General features: G+C 38.3%; 1 protein-coding gene across 2 annotated transcripts; it reads left to right on the plus strand.

Annotated features, from left to right (window-relative positions):
• The first annotated feature begins 12,450 nt into the window (after positions 1-12,450).
• LOC110688947 (thymidylate kinase-like) lies at positions 12,451-15,774 on the plus strand. 2 transcript variants are annotated; one of them, XM_021865694.1, is made up of 5 exons: positions 12,451-12,488; positions 13,926-14,088; positions 14,175-14,475; positions 14,595-14,943; positions 15,397-15,774. In XM_021865694.1, the coding sequence occupies exons 3-5, from the start codon at positions 14,385-14,387 to the stop codon at positions 15,575-15,577; spliced, it is 621 nt and encodes a 206-aa protein (XP_021721386.1). In that variant the 5' UTR covers positions 12,451-12,488; positions 13,926-14,088; positions 14,175-14,384; the 3' UTR covers positions 15,578-15,774. The 2 variants fall into 2 exon arrangements, with proteins under 2 accessions (XP_021721386.1, XP_021721387.1); XM_021865695.1 differs by lacking the exons at positions 12,451-12,488; positions 13,926-14,088 and adding an exon at positions 12,515-12,566.
• The last annotated feature ends 3,404 nt before the right edge of the window (positions 15,775-19,178 follow it).

The following is a 19,178-nucleotide window of genomic DNA, read 5'->3' on the forward strand; positions in this document are numbered from 1 at the left end:
GATTTTTTCGGTGGTTTGGCGGCAGCGTGCAGCGGCGATTTCGTACTCCTGGCATCTTCAATTACCAGGTAATCTATTTAATTTCTTTTTGCATTAATCAATTTTAAGCACGACGTCGAACAAAATTCCCAAAACTAGAACTAGGTTTTCTCTTCGCGTTGTTGAAAAAAGAGGAACGGTTGTTTCACAGCAAAAATCAAAGTCTCAGTCTAAGTCGTTGATGGTTCCGAACATGACGAGTGATTTCGTCAAAGATGGCGGGCTTCCCTGGCACTACCTTTGCCTATATTCCGGGGCCCGGCCAAACAGTGGAGGATTGTCCCGAAGATTTCGTTATTTTCTTTAGATATCCTTTTGCGGAGACGACGATTAAATTCCCTTTCCCGCCCTTGGTTCGTTCTTTCTTTGAAGTTCTGGGCATCAGTCCTGGACAACTGATGCCTTCTGGTTGGAGGATTTTGTCAGTAATAGTAAAGTTGACCAAAGATTGGGAGGATCCCTTTATTTTGGAAGATTTGGCGATAGGGTATGAAAGGAATGATGTCCTTCGAACAAGTGTATTATTCTGATAGCGGGTTCAGAATTATTAGAAATCTAATATATTCAGTAAGGTCAAGTGATTGGAATGCCTGGGTGGAGGCCGCTTCCGATCAGTAATATTAATATAATTAATATTACAGCTTAATCTTGACTGAACTCTTCGGGTCACACCCAAGCAAAATATACAAACCGACTCGATGAATTAATTCGGAAGAAATTAATTCGTCACCCGAGTGTTAAATATTTAGACGTCGGTAATTCGAACTTGGAGCGTCGAAACCGATCGTCGGAAGTTGAGTCAAAAATAATAAAAAGACGAGACGCGCAAAATAATAATAAATCGACCATATTCCCAAAATACCCCTAGCATCGGAATGCCCTGAGCATCCGAATGCTAGGGGCAAAAATGTCCAAGCATAGGTGGCTAGCAAGCGCACCAAGCCGAGCCTAGCATGGCTGGCTAGGTGCGTGCTAGCAGCCACGCACAGCAGCAGCTAGTAGCCGCGCACACGTGGTGCGTGCAGCAGCTAGCTGCCGCAAGCTAGGCGTGCTAGCAGCGCACGCACTAGCAGCCACGCACAACAGCAAGCCCGCACCAAGTGCGTGGCTTGCGCGCACAACAGCAGCCCGCATCTTTGTGCGGGGCTGGGCTCGGGCTGGGCTCGTGGCTGGGCCATAGGGTCGGTCACTATGGGGAAGCTTGAGGAATATGGGAGCAACTGGGTAAGGACATGTGGCACAAGGAGAGTATTGAGCGGGGAGCAAGTATGGTCCCCTACTCTCCATGTGGTCCTCACCAACCCATTTCACATGGTAATGCCACTTGTAGATTTATTATTAGTTTGCAATTTTAATTTAATTTAGCTTTAAATTAATTTGTGGAATTTCATGATCCCACATTGATGGATAGAAATTCCCACTCATACTTTCCTCTATAAATACCAACCTTGGGATTTGGAGTAAAGTGCTTGAGTGGGAGTTAGAAAGAGCATTCCATATTTTGGAAAAACTCTTAAACTCCATTAACACTTGGGTTTTGGTCGGACCTTGCTAACTCCAAGGTAGCGGACCTAAAAAGTTGTGTTCGTCCTTTGTGGGTGGATACAGTTGGAGGCACAGCATTTGCGGTGCTCAAGGCTTTCAAGTAAGAGCCCGTTTTGAGAGGGCGAAGCTCGCTTCAAGGGTATGATTCGTTATTCCTTTTCTTGTGTTTATTTATTTATGCTTTATGGTTTTATTAATTACGAGTGGTTCCTTAGGTCGGGGTTGTTTCCGCGGTGAGTCGGACTCACCAAACCCCAACAGCGGTATCGGAGCCCCGCTCGTTTATTTTTATAATCATGTTTTTCAAGGTTGAGTTTGGCTTATTTTTCTGGTTTAAGTTGCTAATTAGATTAGTAGCTCAGTTTTATTTATTTTAATCCTGTTTTTAATTTCGAATTTGGCCCATAACCTAGATTTTCGCCCAAAAATAGTGAATTGTAAGTGGAAAAGGTGTTCTGGAAAGGTTTTATCCTTTGGGACTGTGATTTTAGCCAAATTCTGACCAGAAATGCCTTTTTCGAGGGATTTTTCGTTTTTGACGAAAAATTTTAAGTCTTTTCTAACCTTGAAATTAATGGCATAACTAGTTGATTATGTGGTTGATTATTTGCATTATTTTCTGCTTTTTTAAGTCCCCTTAAAGCACACTTACTTGGTAGTATTTGATGCTTAAAGGTTGATTTATTTTCACATAATTGCAAACTAATTGCTTTTTAGTGTGAATTTTTTTTGTTTTGAGGCTTCCTAAGTGTTAAAGATTCAATCTTTATTTGTCATAAGTGATTGAAACTTTAAAAACCACTCAATTCCATGTTATTTTGTGTTAAACTTTGTTGTTTTAATCATTTAGAGTTGATTGGAAACATAAAGTTTTAATTTTTGTGATAGAAATTTGGTTATCTTCATGTTGGAAGATATTATTTTCAAGGATTCACAAAATTTAGATGTTGGAATTTTTATTTGAACATTAAAGTTCATATTTTTCCAACTTCCCCTTACTTTGTCAAATTCTCAAGTTTAATTTAAATTGATTAAATTAAAAGTGAGAAATTGCCTCAACTTTGTTATTGCACCAAGCTAAACCAATTTAATTAAGAATGGTTCTTGGAATTATTTTGGTTATTTGCACTTTGAAATTTTATTAAGTTAGACTTGTTCAAAATTTTTATTTTTTGCTCATTAAGTTAGTTCTAAATTTAATTTAGAATTAATTAATTATGTCTCGCGAAATGGGATCAAATCCCGAGGCCATGGCACGCAAAACGAGGCAAAGAACCACCCTTGGCTAGCCGGGCTGCATAGCAGCCCGCATGTGGCTGCCAAGGTGGCTGCCTCGCCTTGCCTGCGGCCACACGCGCGGCAGCAGCACACGGCCGCAGCGGGCACGCACCAGCAGCCATGGTTGTGCGTGCGCATGCGTGCGGCAGTGGCAGTAGCCCATGGCTGCTTGCCGCTAGTCGTGTGTGCGGAGTTTTTTGTGTGTGCATATGCTTGGTGCGGTGAGGTGAATAGCCGTAGTATGCTTGGTTTGCATGAGCCGCGATTATTCGAGTTTCCTTGGCAAAACTTTTAAAGCGAAAGCCACTTGAAATGCGGTTGGTTTAATATTGCTTATTTTGCCGTTTTATTTATTTTAATTAATTTTGTTTATTTTAATTAAAATTTTGGGAGGCTAGGCCTCGGTTTTGAGCGGCATTGGAAAAATTTTATTTTGACAAGTTTGGGTGCTACTGACTTAATTAATTGGATTAATTAAGGGAAATGCGGAATTTAGTGGGAGCTTCAATTATTAATGACGTCAATTACATAATCGGTTAAACAACTTTGACTAGTTTTAATTAGGCGTGTTAATCGGATTAACCACCTAGATTAGTTACTAGTGCGCGCGTTGTTTAAATGCATTTTACTTGTCTGATATTGTAAATTGCATGGGCCATTCACAAATAGTGAATGGATGAATGGAATGTATATTCTCTCTCACAGGTTTTATGAAATGGCAACTAGTGGGACCCGATTAGGATAGAAAATACGGACTACGTGCCGTTATGTATTTTTGTAAATCTAAATACGGTCTATGCTAGGGATGTCAATGGGGCGGGTCAAGTAGGCGACCCGCCCATCCCCGGCCCAATGGGGCGGGGATGGGTCTCGGTTTGGCGGGTGGTGGGGCGGGGATGGGGATTAAAACCATACCCACCATGGGTGATGGGGCGGGGGTGGATTTTATGTTGTACCCGCCCCATCCCCGCCCAGCCCCACCCGCCCCTACTTCGTACCCGCCCCATCCCCACCTCATACCCACATTTATATATCTTTTAAAGCAAAATTACATACTTTTATTCTATTTATAAAATAATTACATGAAATACAATATTAATTATAATACTTTGTACGACACTTATATTATAACACAAAAATGTGTATAGAATGTTTTATTTTATAATTTGTGTTAATTATGTAAGATTGTGTATTTGAGATACGGATATTAGGTAGATCTTGGGTGGGGATTAGACGGGTCTTTGGTGGGGATTAGGTGGGGATGGATATCCAAGTGGGGGTGGGGCGGGGATGGTTTTGGAGTTGTACCCGGCGGGGCGGGGATGGGGATGAAAATTGGACCCGCCGCGGGGATGGGGATGGGGATGGGGATGAAAATATTAGGTGGGGATGGGGATGGGAAGGCCAACATCCGCCCCGCCCCACCCCATTGACATCCCTAGTCTATGCACCGTTAAGTATTTTTGTACCTTAATATTTAGATTATTCCTAGTCGTAGACACTAGTATTTGCATAGTTTGGTTAATTCTTGAAGACGGCGTATTTTGGAGAACAAAGCCTTGAATTGGAAATGAAGACCTTTTGAAGATTTGAAGAATTCACGGGGTCATGCTAGTTGCCAATATGCATCTATAATTTCGCTTTATATTTTATGCTTATATACATGTGAATTATTCGTTAAATGCATGTTTAGGTTTTCTTTATGTTGCGATGATTAGTTAAGTTCACTTAAATCAACCAACATAGAAATCCTAGGTCCCTAATAATATTGAGTCAAACTTGCCTTTCCAAAACAACACTTACCAACCGAACGAGGGTGATGGTAGGCTACGCCAAAGCGAGGTGACATCACTTCTCCAAGGCTCATAAGGCACACCGGGTGTGCACGTTGGTTTTGGTTTAACTCATCGGTATGAGTGAGGAATCCTCACATACCGTGGCAAAAGAGATACATCGTCAAAGATGCATTAGATGCGACGATTGTCTAACCAAGAGTGGCTTATAGCCATTAGCAAGGCAATGCTTACCCTAGAAGATTGAGTGTTAAGACAAGCCAAAGCATGCTTAACCACTCTTTGTTTCTTCGAATCTTGGAATCGCCTTATTTTCACAAAATAGGGACAATTTTACGTGTAAATAAGACGTTAAATAAGTATTGAAAATTTGCATGAATAAAATTCAATCTTATTTAAGTAATTTTGAATGGTTTTTCATTAAAATTCTTTCAATTGTAGAATCATGTCTTCAACTAATGACAACGACCTTATGTACCCGGAACTTCCCGAAAAGTTACCATTTTTGCTCAATTTGGTGAACTTTAAGGAATGGGAAGATGAACTCCGAAAGACACTCAGAAATTGCTACCTAGAGCATATCTTGGAGACTCCGATCCCCAGTTTCTACTCGAAAGGGATCATGAGTGATGAAGCTCATGAAGAATGGAGCATGGATTGCAAGAGAGTTTTGAAACTCATGGCAAACTCCATCACGGTTCAATGGAAGGAGATTTTCTCCAGCTATTTTCCGGATATGTTGCTCAAAGCTCTTGAGGATGTAGTCAATTTGAGGGTCACAAATGCTAGGGGCAATTATGATGGTCACGTGGAGGATGTGACTAGGTCACTCTCCAAAATGAGGATCAAGCCACCGCAAGATGTTTGTCTCTCGAAAGAAACACAAGAGGTGTGGGGAAAAGTCTACAATACGAGACTTAGGCCCGGAATGCCACTTCAAGCTCATGTAATTAACATGACAAGGCTATTCAACCATCTGGAGCTAATTGGCAAACTAGTGGAAGACGAGCAAGCGGCTCACATGCTTCTTAGCTCTCTTCACTCGGGATATGTGGGGCTTAAAATGCGTCTCACCGCCAATAGGGATACACTGTCCTTAAGGGAAGTCATCCAAGAGCTCCAAAAGACCTATTCTTTCAAGAAGGATAAATTTGCCCTTAGACCAAGGAAGAAGGAGTTCAAAGACAAGAGGAAGATGCGCTGCTTCTATTGTGGTAACCCCGGACACTACAAAAGAGAATGTGGTTGGGGGTAAAATCGGTCGTTGGAAAATCACCCTCAAGCCAAACAATATTTCTACCTAAACCAACCTAAGACAAGTCTAGGGTAAGTAAAGGATCGTATCCACAGGGAATGGGTATTACACCGAGAATATGAAACGGTTGTAATCTAGTTCGGTCACAAGTTTGGGGTTTGATTAAATAACTACTATGGAGACAAACACTAGGGAAGGAAATGGGAATCGACACCAACCAAACCTATGAATCAAAACAATAAGCAAGCATGTACACAAATTGGGTGATAGAAAGGGCACTCAACATTGTCTTCTACCGAAGCCACCACACTAAGCATTCTTAAACCAAACTCAACTAGCAAGATAGGCCAACCAAGTCTTAACAATGGGAAGTAGACTACTAACTCGGGTTTGTCTTTCGATCGGTTCGAGATAGTACTAAGGCACAAATAATTGGGATTTCTCTCCTAATTACCGCAACTAATAAGACTACTATATCATCCAAACAAGGAACGGTAATCAAGATAGAAATTTGGTTTAATCATACAAGAGAAGGTTCATTTCTTTCAAAACCACAACACTAAGCATTCCTAGACTAAACTCAACTAGCAAGATAGGCCAACCAAGTTTTAACAATGGGAAGTAGACTATTAACTCGAGTTTGTCTTTCTATCGGTTCGAGATAGTACTAAGGCACAAATAATTGGGATTTCTCTCCTAATTACTGCAACTAAGACTACTACATCATTCAAACAAGGGACCGTAATCAAGAGGAATTTAGCATAATCATACAAGAAAGGACTCACAACTAGACCTCATCTTTCAATGCAAGCATAGAAGTGAATACATGAGCAATAAGTGGCCATCCAATTACACATGCAATTAACCAATTCTTTAACAATCAATCATCCATCCAAAATGAACATGCAAGCACAAATATCAATCAACCCATGGATTGGTTGGGTCTTCACCCAACCCCTAGCTAACTAACTACTCACTAAACATGGTAAAGAACATTCTAACAACAATATCTAAGTTCAAAATAAAATCTAACAAATTGAAGAGAGTAGTAAGAATAAAGTAGATTGAACATGCAACAATAATTAACCAAGATTAAGAGAGAAATATATAATTCAAAGCAATTAAAAAAACAGAACATAAAGAGTAAGAGATAGAGGAAAGAGATTACTAATGAAGCTTCAAGGTTGAGAAAATGTTGAAAGTGAGAATACAAACTTCAATTAATCTACTTCAATGATAGAGTTTGAGAGAAACTAAGCTAATTAATAAGAGTTTAGAGAGCTAAGGGACTAAGGAGACTAAAAGGAAGAAGGAGATCTTCTCCAAGGAAGAAGATGCAGAAAACTGAAGCCAAGGGTCGTATTTATACACCCCGAAATCACATCGTAAAATCCGCCCAAAAAGTCAGTTCTGCATGTAGGAGCACCCGCTCCTACATAGAGGAGCGCCCTCTCCTGTCTCTTGCGCACCCTCTCATCCTGCAGCAATTTAAGGCAGTTTGGTGACGACCAGGGAGGAGCGCCCGCTCCACTTTGGGTGCACGCCCTCTCCTATCTGCAACAACTTGGGGAAGAATATGGAAGATCAAGGAGGAGCGCCCTCTCCTCAGGGGCTGCACGCCCTCTACTCTTGCGCTTTGCTTCCAATATAGTTCTTTATGTTCATGCTATATGACCAATTTCTCCTTGCATCTACAAACACGAACACACACATAAAAAGGAACGGGAAAGCAAAAAGTTGTAATCATACACAAAAAGGAGTCGGAAAAGGGGGTAAAGAGGGGAAATGACAACAAAATTGTGCTAAAAATATCATGATAAGTGGACAAATAAAACACTTATCAGAATGCAGCAAGTATCTGGATGATGAGGCGAAAGGAAAAGTAACCTCAACCTCAGGTATCATCTTAAACACTTGAATATAAGCAATTTTAAAAGGTATTAGATACCGGAAAATTGACTCACAATACATTACTTTTTCAGGAACCAAGTGAGCGGTGCTTTTTCATGTGGAAATGAGTTCACAAGTAGGATGAAGGTGATCTATCCAAGAAAACTTGTAATCTCATGTTTTGTCTAAAGAAGTAGAACTTATTTAGTTTTATGCACCATACTTTTGATGTATTTCCGACGTTGGACGTCGTTTTCATCAACCAAGACTTTTGTTTTGATGTCTTGAATATATTTATGGAATGACACTTTCACGTGTTTTTAGACAAAATGTTTGATACCAATGCAAAGAAAGCTAAGACTACACCGTCTAGTCAAACTTACTTGTGGCACTGTCGTCTTGGCCACATTAACATCAAACGCATCAAGAAGCTTCTTCAAGAAGGTATTCTTGACTCATTTGATTTAGAATCCTTTGAGAATTGCGAAGGATGTTTATTAGGAAAGATGATAAAGCAACCATTCTCCAAGTTGGGAGAAAGGGCCGGTGACTTGTTGGGACTAATACACACCGATGTATGTGGGCCAATGAGTACACCCGCAAGGAGTGGTTATCGGTATTTCATAACCTTCACGGACGACTATAGTAGATATGGTTATGTCAATCTAATGTCGCATAAATCTAAATCGTTTGATAAATTCAAGGAATTTCATAACGAATTTGAAAACCAACTCGGCAAGAAAATCAAAGCACCTCGATCGGATCGAGGTGGCGAATATTTGAGCCAAGAATTCGATGACCATCTGAAAGAACATGGAATACTTTCAGAGTTAACACCTCTGGGAACTCCTCAATGGAATGGAGTATCTGAAAGGAGAAATCGAACCCTGTTAGACATGGTCCGATCGACTATGGGTCTTAGTGAACTTCCAATCTCTTTCTGGGGACATGCACTTTTAACTGTGGCACTTACACTGAATCGTGCTCCGTCAAAGGCAGTGGAAAAGACTCCATATGAATTATGGACAAATAAACCTCCAAGGTTGTCTTTTCTCAAGATTTAGGGATGCGAAGCATATGTCAAGAAACTCATTTCTGACAAATTTCATCCGAAATCTGACAAGGTTTACTTTGTGGGTTATCCAAAAGAAACCAAAGGGTATTACTTCTACAACAAATCCGAGAACAAAGTGTTTGTTGCTCGTGATGGTGTCTTTTTGGAGAAGGAGCATCTCTCCAAAATGACAAGTGGGAGGAAAATCGAACTCGACGAAGTTCGAAAGGACGAGCAACAAGGACAAGTTGACAATCAAAGTGCTCACGAAGCATCTGTTGACATTGGTCAAAGTCAAAATATGCAAAGTCAAACCGACAATGCAAATGCTCAGTCCATCACCCTACGTAGGTCAACTCGGCCAAGATCTCAACCTGACAGACATCTCGGTGTTGTATTAACCGAAGATCAGGACATCCTAGTATTGGATGGAGATGAGCCGGCAACCTACAAGCAAGCTATGACAAGCCCCGACTCTGCAAAATGGCAAGAGGCCATGAAATCCGAAATGGACTCCATGTTTGAAAATCAAGTATGGGACTTGGTTGACTTACCCGTAGGTTACACACCTATCGGATGTAAATGGATTTTCAAGATGAAAACCGACAAAGATGGAAATGTATTCATTTACAAAGCAAGGCTGGTAGCAAAAGGTTACAGGAAAATTCACAGCGTTGATTATGATGAAACCTTTTCTCCAGTAGCTATGCTTAAGTCCGTTTGAATTCTTCTAGCGATTGCTGTAATATGGCAGATGGACGTCAAAACCGCCTTCCTCAATGGAATTTTGGAAGAAACTGTGTACATGACACACCCTGAAGATTTTGTCGACCAGAACAATCCTAAGAAGGTATGCAAGCTTAAGAAGTCCATTTATGGATTAAAGCAAGCAAGCAGAAGTTGGAATCTGCGATTTGATGAAGCCATCAATAAGTTTGGTTTTATCAAGAATCCAAATGAGTCTTGTGTTTACAAGAAGGTCAGTGGGAGTGACATCGCCTTCCTAGTCTTATATGTCGATGACATTTTTCTCATTGGAAATAGCATTCTGTTGTTAGAGTCTGTAAAGGCTTGGCTCGGGAAATGTTTTTCAATGAAAGACTTGGGAGAGGCTCAGTACATACTAGGCATCAAGATCTATAGGGATAGATCAAAGAGGATGATAGGAATGAGTCAAAGTACTTACATCGATAAGGTACTAGCTCGATTCCAAATGGAAGGAGCCAAGAGAGGGCATCTACCCATGTCACATGGCATAACCTTAAGCAAGAAGCAGTGTCCAAAGACACCTGATGAGCGAGAAAGAATGAGTCGTATTCCATATGCTTCGCTTATTGGATCGATTATGTATGCCATGATATGCACTAGGCCGGATGTATCGTATGCCTTGAGTGCTACGAGCCAATACCAATCAGACCCAGGAGAGGCGCATTGGACTACGGCCAAGAATATTCTAAAGTACCTGAAAAGGAACAAGGATAAATTCCTGGTCTATGGCGGTAAAGATGAATTGGTTGTTGAGGGATATACCGACGCAAGCTTCCAGACTGACAGAGACGACTCCAAGTCACAATCTGGATACATATTTTGTCTCAATGGAGGAGCGTTTATTTGGAAGAGTGCAAAGCAAAGCACAACCGCTGATTCTACAACTGAAGTCGAGTACTTGGCAGCGTCTGAGGCAGCCAAGGAGGCAGTTTGGATTCGCAAGTTCATTGATGAACTTAATGTTGTACCCTCCATCAAGGGTCCAATAGACCTCCATTGTGACAACAATGGAGCTATTGCTCAGGCTAGAGAGCCACGAGAACATCAGAAGGTCAAACATGTCAAAAGGCGATTTCACATGATTCGAGAATGGAAGACAGAGAGTGAAATCAGAATTTGCAAAGTGGGAACGGATGACAATGTAGCCGATCCACTTACTAAACCTTGTCTCAAGTGAAGCACAACAAACACATTGAGGCAATGGGAATCAAGCATGTCGCGAACTGGCTTTGATTTCCATATTATAGTGTTTTAATTAAATTTTGGAAAATGTTAATGTAAAGCACTATGATGAACCATTCAGTTTTTGGAGTAATTAAAATTTTTCATGCAATTTAATTCACTCCATCTCTATTTAATTGTGGTTTAGAATTAAATAATGAGTCCATTCGATTTTAATAAATATTCAAAATAGGGTATCAAGTCAATGGCTTGGATAAAGAAACACCTATTAAGTGAACATTGAATATTTTAATCGAAAATTATCCCTAATCAAGGTCATATTTTTTGTGGACGATTAATGACCATTAGAGATTAGTGTGTAGTATGATTTATAGCACCGTTTCTTGTGCTATGAGGATATAAATCATTTGCACAGGTATTGGTTTAGAACCATACTGGATCGACCTATGAGAATACTTTAAGAGATTTAAAATCGTCATAAGTATTTTTCTCATTATAACTATCGGAACTCTTTTCCTTGACCATGAGTAGTGGGAGGTCTCTTGTTTGAGTACTAGCACTAGTAGAAAAATGTACATTTGCGTCGCCATATTTGCGTCACTCATTCTAAGGAGCGAAGCAAATGTTTTATTTTACCTTCCTTTTAAATTATTTGTGTCGCATATTATTTAAGAAGCGACGCAAAACTCAAGTGCATTTCAGCTTTCTATCATTTGCGTCGCTCCTATTTATTAAAGCGACACAATTAATAAACTTATTTGCGTCACTCATTAGTTAGCAAGCGACGCAAATAAGTGATTAAGTAAATTGCGTCACTCTTTTACTAATGAGCGACGCATATGTACATTGTACAACATTATAAACAAGGTTATTTGCGTCGCTTTTTTATAATAAAGTGACGAAATAACTCTTTTGGCTTTAGGTTTTTCTGCGTTTTTTACCTTAGTTTTTCATCAGGTACCTACATTCACTATACAAAAAGAAAAAAAAAAAACAAGAGTTCTTAAATTCCAGCGAATTTCTACAGCAAAACACCCACAAATTTGTCTCTGAAATCCAACAAATTTGGCCAAAAACTTGCGTTTCCCCAGCAAATTTAACATCTGAAATCGCAGTGAAGTCGAAGACCCATAATCGGCTGCAAATTCGAGCAATTTCGAGCAAAAATTTAGACCAAAAACCCTAAGAAATTCGAAGCCTTAAACCTAGAAAAATTGATTGTTTCCGACCAAAAATCCCCCATTTCGAGCAAAAAATCAACTCAAAAGCATACAAATTCGAACCCTAAAAGCCCCAAAAAATTCAATTTCGGTCTTCAAGTTCGATTGGGGGATTTCGTGGGGGGATTTCTAGGGTTTTTGGCAGCGACGCAATATACCCTAAGAAATTCGTCCCATTTCAGTCATAAATATTTTTTGTTCGAATTTCAGTCAAGAAATTACAGCAACAATAGGTTAAGTCAAGAAATTACAGCAACAATAATTGTTTGAATTACGTTTTTTTCTGGGTTCAAGTCAAGAAATTACAGCAACAAAAATTCGAGCAATAACTGAAATTTTCGAGTGGAAAAATCGCTTAATTCGCCCCAAAAAACCCGAGGAAGTTCAAGCAAATTACAGCAACAACAATTGAAGTTCGATTACGGCTCGACATTGTTGAATTTTTGAAGTCAATTCCACCTATGGTAAGATTGCTTCTATTTATGTTCAATCTTTTCTTGGTTTAAGGCTTCGAATTCGGGGAAGATTAATGAGTGTGCTGAGTAAGCTTAATTTGCAAACTTTGGCTATTCTTACATGATTCATAATTATTGTGTCTCTGCTTGGTAATTTTGCAAACTTTGATTTAAGTTATTACTGCCTTAATCTATTCTAGTCTAGTACAAATGTACATTACTTGATGATTTAAGTTATTACTGCCTTAATTGCAATTAAAAAGTCCATTATGATCTCGGGTTTAGTCATTGAAGCATGCTGAACGAGCACTTCAGTCGAGTGATACATTGTTATGTCTATCTTAGTTGTAATTAGCCTAACAGATGATTAAGGTTTACGTGCTCGCATTTGTAAGCATCGAAAAGTCGATATCCATCATACATACTGTCATGCAGCTTGATTATTGCTGGCATGTTGTTCAACATACCTTAAGAGCATGGTTCAACCCCTGGCCTAAGATCTGCCTTTTGGTCCAAACTTAACTTTTCCGGCAATTGGAAATTGAACCTTTTCTGAACTTGGACCACAACAAGCAATTCAAGAATTAACATGAAAATATAAATATAAATATAAATATAAATGGAAGTATAAAATGTCAGTGTAATCATTGAAGTGTAGCAAACTTAAAATTTACTGTAATGAAGCTTTAGGTGTCGGCTCCTGTAATGGTCTTCACATATTCATCAGTTCTGTAAGACCTTTTTGTTTTGCTGGCATTAGAAATTTAGTTTAAACCTTTATTGAAAAGGAGGCAATGTCAGTATTTCTTACTCAACTAATGTTATGACTATTTGGCTAATAATGAAAAATAGTGTAAATGTACTTTTTTAACTAGTGGTTTTTAGTGATGATGGTTTTTAACTTGTTTTTAAACCTAGTATCAAGTTTTCTTATCTGTTAAGCTACTTTTGAAGGCCTAAATCTGGAGGAAAAAACCCAGAATTATTATTATTATTATTTTCAATTTTTTTTTTTGTAAGTCTCAAGCATGAACAACTGTCATCTCCGATTCATTAAAATGGAGAATCCGTATGTTCCCTTGTAAATGGTTGAATAAAAGGAAGTTATTGTGAATCAAATGATCATTGATAAAACAATTAATACATATGAAATTATATAAGGGAATGGTGTTATATGCATTGCTTTTTATCTTAGTCTAGGGCTACCGGGGTAGATTCTAAAACATTGCTAATTGCAGATCATTTTATCCTTACGCTTAAGTAAAAATTGATATGTACTGTAATACACTTTGGTTATGCATGACATATTCATCCTTTGTTACATTAATTCACTTATGATTCTAGTCTATTAGCCGCTTCATCTATATATACTGCTTGGTTAGTTCTCATCTGGAAATATTTTTTTCTTATTGATTTCTAAATTTTGGTTGGTTTAAATCTTGGCAGTACTTGGATGAAAACAAGTCTTTGATTCTGAATATTGTGGAAAGCCAGAATTCGGGGAAGATTAATGAGTGTACTGAGTAAGCTTTACTGGCAAACTTTGGCTATTCTTACATGATTCATAATTGTGTCTCTGCTTGGTAATTTTGCAAACTAGTGCGAAATGGTTAGTACTCTAGTTTTTAAGGCAATTAGGTCAGATTAATTATCAATTTTATCATATTGATCCATTCTTTCATTGTATGGTTAAAGGTGGTATGCAAAACGATTTCTACATCCTGACATTGTGGCACCATATGATTACATATTTATCTGGGACGAAGATTTGGGAGTGGATAATTTTGATTCTTAAAAGTTAGCACTCTTTCTGCATCATATCCTCTAATGTCTTGAGCTATTCAGTACAGAACTTTTGTCATTTTTTTTATTGAATTTTCAGATACGTTGATTTGGTTAAGAAACATGGTTTGGAAATTTCACAGCCTGGTGTGGATCCTAATAGTCCGTTTACATGGCAGATTACAAGGAAAAGACATGACAGTGAAGTTCACAAGTAATAACTACTAATGATGTATAATTTATACCCAGTTATCTTCCTTTACAACAGAAGCAGGATTTCGATATTAATTACCAAAATATTGATCTGAGTTGTTTCTTGGGTGCACTTTGCAGGAGCACAGAGGAGAAACCAGGATGTTAAATTTCAGTTAAATTGTTCAATTTTTGCTACAAAAATGGAGAATGATTCTTCCAAGAAAATTGAAGTTTCTGCCCTAAACCCCAATTTACAATCAAGAGGTGCTTTGGTTGTATTAGAAAGGTTAGATCGAAGTGGAAAGAGCTCTCAGTGTATTCAGCTTCTCTCTCACTTGCAAAGTATTGGGTGTTCTGCTGAAATATGGCGGTTTTCGGATCGAAATACTGCTGTTGGGCAGATGATCTCTGCTTATCTTTCCAATCAATCTAATTTGGATGATCATACTATTCATCTTTTGTTCAGTGCTAATCGTTGGGAGAAAAGGTTGTTTCTTTTTTCTTTTTATGATTTTTTTTTTATACATAATTTGTGAGTTGCATACCATGTGTTTGATGTTATGTTTAGCTGAATCTAATTCCTATCTATGTTGTTATTTATTGGTTAATTTATTTGGTAAGATCTGAGACATGGCTGTTAAACCAAATCTTAATTTTTTCATAGCTTGCATCAGACTGTACAATTTTGGTAAGGTTGTAAGGTTAATAGGTTTGACAGTGGTGACTTTATCTTGCATAGTGTCATTATAGTGATGCCTGCAATATTATGTAGTGCAGGTTATACTAATTTTCTTTTACTTAAACATGTTCCAGTTTCTTGCAATGTTCTTTTTATTTTTGTAAATTATGTTTTTTAACTAGATTCTGTGAGATAGTTGTTGTTTCATCAAATTCCGTAATAATGCCATCTAGATTTTCATACGATGCTGAATGATAACAGATGGTTGATGCCTGCTTGCCAATGGAAGAAGTCCAGAAGAAGCTCAGAGAATATGTGCTTGAGTGTGTTGCGGCCTGCAAAAATGGAAGGGCTCTGTCTCACTTCTGGTCACAATAGGCAAGCTGCCATATGCCTCTTGCTCGCTTGGGCGAAATTGTATACTATAGTCAGTAATCAGTAGTTACCACGTTTTGAACTCTAGGTTGAGCTGTTGAGGTACTTCTACCTTTAAGTTTAAGTCTAGAAGTTGGAGTTGTATTATACGTTGATTTGGTTAAGAAACATGGTTTGGAAATTTTATGGGTAGGCCAAATTACAAAGGAGACTCTGCCGAAATTTACATTTGCATTATTCAATAATATTGCATTTTAATTTCAATTATATTAGCGTTAGCATATTACTTTATACCTAGGAAAACAGGTACTACAAACATATACAAGGCAATTATTATATTATAATTAAAAAAAAAAAAATCACCTCATTTGCGTCACTCATTAAACAAACAAGTGACGCAAATACAGCAGTTTTGTATTGTCTACTCAGTCATTTGCGTCACTCCTATATAAACAAGTGACGCAAATAACAAAAAATAAGTTTATTTATTTTTTGTTATTTGCGTCGCTTGTTTATAAAGGAGCGACGCAAATAACAAAAAAAGTTTATCTAAAGAGTCATTTGCGTCGCTTGTTTATAAAGGGGCGACGCAAATGACTAAAAATAAGTTTATCAGAAAATTCATTTGCGTCGCTCTTTTATAAAGGAGTGACGTAAATAACAAAAAATAAGTTTATTTGAAGAGTTATTTGCGTCGCTCCTTTATAAAAGAGTGACGCAAATAACAAAAAATAAGTTTGTCAGAAGAGTCATTTGCGTCGCTTATTTATAAAGGAGCGACGCAAATGACCAAAAATATGTTTATCAAAAAAGTCATTTGCGTCGCTCCTTTATAAAGGAGTGACGCAAATGACTCTTATTTGCGTTGCGCCTAGGAGCGACGCAAATGACTTAAAAGTCATTTGCGTCGCGAGCAGTTGCATCGCTCATAGAAGCGACGCAAATACACTATAAATGAGCGACGCAAATGAGCCTTTTTCTACTAGTATAGTTCGCTTTGGTATCCGCCAAACGTCTGCCGTAACTGAGGATTATAATGACAGATATCGGGCGGCTAGGTCCTCTTAGTAAGAGAAGCTACATTAAAAGACTGGAAATGTCCCCTTACTAACAATAGGGAATATGTCTTGTTGTTTACAAGGCCTCTCGAAGAGCGAGACTGTGAAAATGCATGGCCGTGCTCAGATGGATTTTAGAAATCATCTGCTTATTGACAGTCAAACTCGGATTTCGAGAAACACTTCTGGACGTAACAGAGATGACGAGTAATCTTACTCTGCAGTTCATGAAGAGACATAGGAAAGGGGCTATACACTAAATACACACTTATCCGGAAGGAAAAGTGGGAGATTGAAAGGAATGGTATCCTTCGAACAAGTGTATTATTCTGATAGCGGGTTCAGAATTATTAGAAAGCTAATATATTCAGTAAGGTCAAGTGATCGGAATGCCTGGGTGGAGGTCGCTTCCGATCAGTAATATTAATATAATTAATATTTGTAGACACCCATTTATGTCTCCCCAAAACCAAACCCAGTGATGAGTACCTTTCACGTCGAGTCATAATCGAATGAAACGAAAGTGTGGAAAGGTCTGGTGTTGCGGAAAGTTTTATTTCTTTTCTTTTCTCTTCTCTCTGTTTTTGAAAACTTTATGAAAACAGCCAATCCATTTTGTTTGGCCATGATATGGGTCCAATACTGGTGTAGTTGGATGGGGCTTGCAAAGACCTTTCCAGCGATATATTATAAGCCCAATTCCGATGAATATTGAGGAAGTTATGGTCAATTTACTAAACTGGGCCCGGTTTGAGCTTTAAGTACGGCCCAATGATCTAGGGGAGGGTCTAATATGATTTATCATTCCTAATGTAATTAGGAATGGTTTTGGTCTTCTAGAACATTCTAGAAGGTTTTATCATTCTTAATTCAATTAGGATTCTTCAGAGTTTTAATTAGATCAAATAGCATTTTCGACTGAATTTATATTATTTTATCTTCCAGTACGGGAAATTTATCGGATTTTCGAAAACGCGTTGAAATCCAATTTGGCGTCCAACCCCTGGCCTTGGCGCCTGGAATCAGGATTGGCGCCAGACGCCAGCCATTGGCGCCTGGCGCTAGCCACTGGTCCTGGCGCCAAGTTAGTTTTGCGATCTTCAGACTCTGTTTTGATAAATTATCTTTTTTGGATGATTTTCTCTATAAATATCGTATCAAAAACTCCGGTTTCAGGATCAACAATCACTTTATGAATTACCAATAATCAACTCTCTTCATTCACAAATTATTCATCAATTACCATTCATTAAATCTCTTCATTCATCATCTACATCATTCATCCATCAACTTTCATCAACATCCTTTAGCATTCTTTCTTTCTTGCTTTTTCACACAAAATTCCGCATTCACAAGATCTTGATACACCTAGCCATATTCGAATTTGCCTTCGCCCTAGACGTGAAAGGTTTTAATTTCTGAGGGTTTGGTCCTAAATCTCTCTTTTAATTATTTAATTTAATTGTTTTGATTATTATTTTTCCTTGAAGTTACTAACGTGTGTATTTTGTAATTAGAAAGAGGTACGAGGCATCCAAGTAAGTACTTTGATGGTTTAATTGATTTTATGATGTAGATATCATGCTTAGATTGTTATTTTGATTCCTAGTATCATGTCTAGGGTATCTTTAATATCAAGTATGATTAAAAGTATGATGCTTCCTATACTATTCCTAATATTTATGATTATTATGATTATGATTGATTATTTATTATGTTGCTTGATATGCATATTATTTTATATTGTTATTGCTTGATCACCTTTTATTGCATGTTAAAGGGAATTTGTATTTGCAAACACGCTTAATAAGATATTTAATAATCTTGTTAGGTTAATTGTGATTATAATTCAAGTGATCGCCAATAATAGATTTGTTTGTGCATTAATATTCAACCAACATAGATTAAACAGGTTTAGGGTTAATCCTATTAATTGTATGTTAGTCAGAAAGCGCACATGAATACGATCAGAATAAAGTAGAGGCCTATTATTAGGGCAGGTTCAATCTCTTTTAGGTTGGATTTGTACCATCATCCCCGAACCCTTATTTGGTTCATGACCTTATGGATTTGACGATCTCTTGGATCGTTAAGGGGTGTAACCTTCATCCTATGAACGGTTTACAAGTTCCTTGAAAACTTGTTGGCGACTCTTTTGCTCTATCTTCTTCCCTTTTGGACGCCACCGTACTTTAGTGTATGATCACAGTGGGGTTCAAGCTAGTGGGATTTTTAAGGCTTGAAATTATTCCCTACAATATTACAGCTTAATCTTGACTGAACCCTTCGGGTCACACCCAAGCAAAATATACGAACCGACTCGACGAATTAATTCGGAAGAAATTAATTCGTCACCCGAGTGTTAAATATTTAGACGTCGGTAATTCGAGCTTGGTGCGTCAAAACCGATCGTCGGAAGTTGAGTCAAAAATAATAAAAAGACGAGACGCGCAAAATAATAATAAATCGACCATATTCCCAAAATACCCCTAGCATCGGAATGCCCCGAGCATCCGAATGCTAGGGGCAAAAAAGTCCAAGCATAAGTGGCTAGCAAGCGCACCAAGCCGAGCCTGGCATGGCTGGCTAGGTGCGTGCTAGCAGCCACGC

Source organism: Chenopodium quinoa, unplaced genomic scaffold (genome assembly GCF_001683475.1).
Source record: "Chenopodium quinoa cultivar QQ74 unplaced genomic scaffold, ASM168347v1, whole genome shotgun sequence".
Taxonomy (NCBI): Eukaryota; Viridiplantae; Streptophyta; class Magnoliopsida; order Caryophyllales; family Amaranthaceae; genus Chenopodium; species Chenopodium quinoa.